Below are 2037 nucleotides of genomic sequence, written 5' to 3'. Positions count from 1 at the left end.
GGACAATCTAAAGGGCACGGTTGCGTTAACAATTAAAAGGAAGTCAAGATCAAAAAGAATAAAATAACGTAGGCGCCAATTCAAGAATGATAATTACGTTGACCCAATTTTAAAAAGAGAACGGCGTCCATCTAGCCATCTAGCGTATAAAAACCTATTTTATATAGCACAATTATGGCACTTAGTCAAAGGTGCCTGGCCATGACTGTTTGGCCAGGGGAGTGCGTGGGTATGGCTGCTTAAGGAGGTGGGGGAGGGGAAAGGGTAGGATTAACTGGGGTTTTTGGGCGGGGGGTTGGTTGGTGTTGGATTCTGTTTTATGAATAAACCGTTTGGAGAACCAGAGATATGGCCCAACAAACTTCTACAGCAACCCTAGATGTTTACAGAAGGAATCTTCAAAACTTTTATTTTTTAACTTCTTTGAATCATAAAAATTTCAATAATAAGTTGAAATAAATGTGCTAAAACATAATGCTAAAAGTATTTCGAATTTATTTGATGAGAAATTCAAATAAATCGTGTGATGCACTGTAGCTTTCACTTTACGATGTTTATTTTAAACAAGCAATATACAGCAAACAAAAATTAAACGTAACCGCTGTTTTGACGAATTTTTTCAGTTTAAAGTGAATTGAGAATTTAGATAAAGAAGGAAATTTTTGAAATTTATACTTGTAAAGACAAAATTACGTTTCATTGCCAATTTATGCACTCATTGGTACTCAACAAAGGCGTAATGCTTTGTATTGTATTCATTTGCATTGAATTGCAATAGTTCTTAGTTGTGATATTGTTTCGAAACATAATTTTCATAATCAAAGCAACAAAGCATGTATGTAGTGTAAAAATAATTTATTGTACAAATAATTTCAATTTTAATCATAAAGCCATATAAAAGTTTTCATTGTAAGAGTGTGATCCTTTGCTGAACCATGAGTAAAGAAAATTACACTCTGCCAAATAATTTCAGAATTTTCAACTCGTACTTTTATTCCTTTTTAGCTTTTTCTTTGCTTTGCTTTTTTTCTTTTCTTTCTTGCATTTTTTTAGAAACTGCATCTTTTCCTTTTACAGCAGCTTTCTTGGTAGTTTTTCCAACTTTTACTGCTGCTTTCTTTGCTGATTTCAAGAATTTTTTTCCCTTTGAATCTTTCTTCTGCTTTGGCGCATCAACCACTTCGACCTCTTCACCAGTGGGCTGTTCTTCTATCTCCACTGATTCTGGGGCTTCTTTAGATTCTATCTCCAATAAACATAAAGCAGCCACAAAAACTAAAGCAATTAAAGAAAGTCGAGACATTCTGGCTTATTAGTGAAATGAAGCTTGAAGATAATGTTCCAAGTGAAGTTGATGATTGTGGATGTTTTTTGCGGCCTATTAATATATTATACATGTTTACTCAGTGAGAACATGCAGTCAAATTTAATATTACAATCCTTCAAACATTTAGCTCTTAAACAAGCTCATGGATGGCGTATAAATAAACATTTTGCAGGCGTATAAGCAATTGCATAGGTTTGTGCAATTGTCTTACGTTTACATTCCATAATTCATTTTCAGATTACAATTAAATGTAAATTTTGTACAGCTAATTTGACAATTTTTTTTTTCTTTGCATTTTTCATGCATTAATTACATTGTATGTTTACGCATAATTTTGTTTAAATTTTTATTTCTTTACTAAACTGGGTAGTATGAATAAAAATTATTTGCTCAGCAAATTCATCCCACTTCAAAAGCTGGTCTTGCACTTTTTTTTTACGTTAATACATTGTCGATTAAACAGAATGGTTAATCAAAAAGATAGCAAATTCTCAAATTCAAAAAGTATAAAGCATGTTCTGTTGCAATCAAGAACATTGAAATCCTTTGGTGTTCGGGCTTAATATGAGGTGGACATGGTGCGTTAAAAAGTCTTCGTCCAAGACATTTCGATGAAAATGATGCGGAAGTTCGATGTGTTTAAGTGCAACAAATAAGTTCCATTTAAAGCGGAAAGGCATTATTTATCCGAAGCAAATATCGAATGGCAA

At 32.7% G+C, this 2037-nt stretch overlaps 1 protein-coding gene across 1 annotated transcript; it reads right to left on the bottom strand.

Annotated features, from left to right (window-relative positions):
* Nucleotides 1-878: 878 nt before the first annotated feature.
* On the bottom strand, nt 879-1303 carry Tsp_13058 (conserved hypothetical protein). The gene is made up of 2 exons (XM_003367146.1): nt 1058-1303; nt 879-956 (listed from the first exon to the last, which is right to left on the bottom strand). Exons 1-2 carry the CDS (start codon nt 1301-1303, stop codon nt 879-881), a joined length of 324 nt encoding a protein of 107 aa, XP_003367194.1.
* Nucleotides 1304-2037: the final 734 nt, after the last annotated feature.

This window comes from Trichinella spiralis (genome assembly GCF_000181795.1).
Source record: "Trichinella spiralis strain ISS 195 chromosome Unknown Scfld4764, whole genome shotgun sequence".
Classification (NCBI taxonomy): Eukaryota; Metazoa; Nematoda; class Enoplea; order Trichinellida; family Trichinellidae; genus Trichinella; species Trichinella spiralis.
The sequence above is the reverse complement of the archived record's forward strand: the minus strand, read 5'-3'. Positions and strand labels throughout refer to the sequence as shown.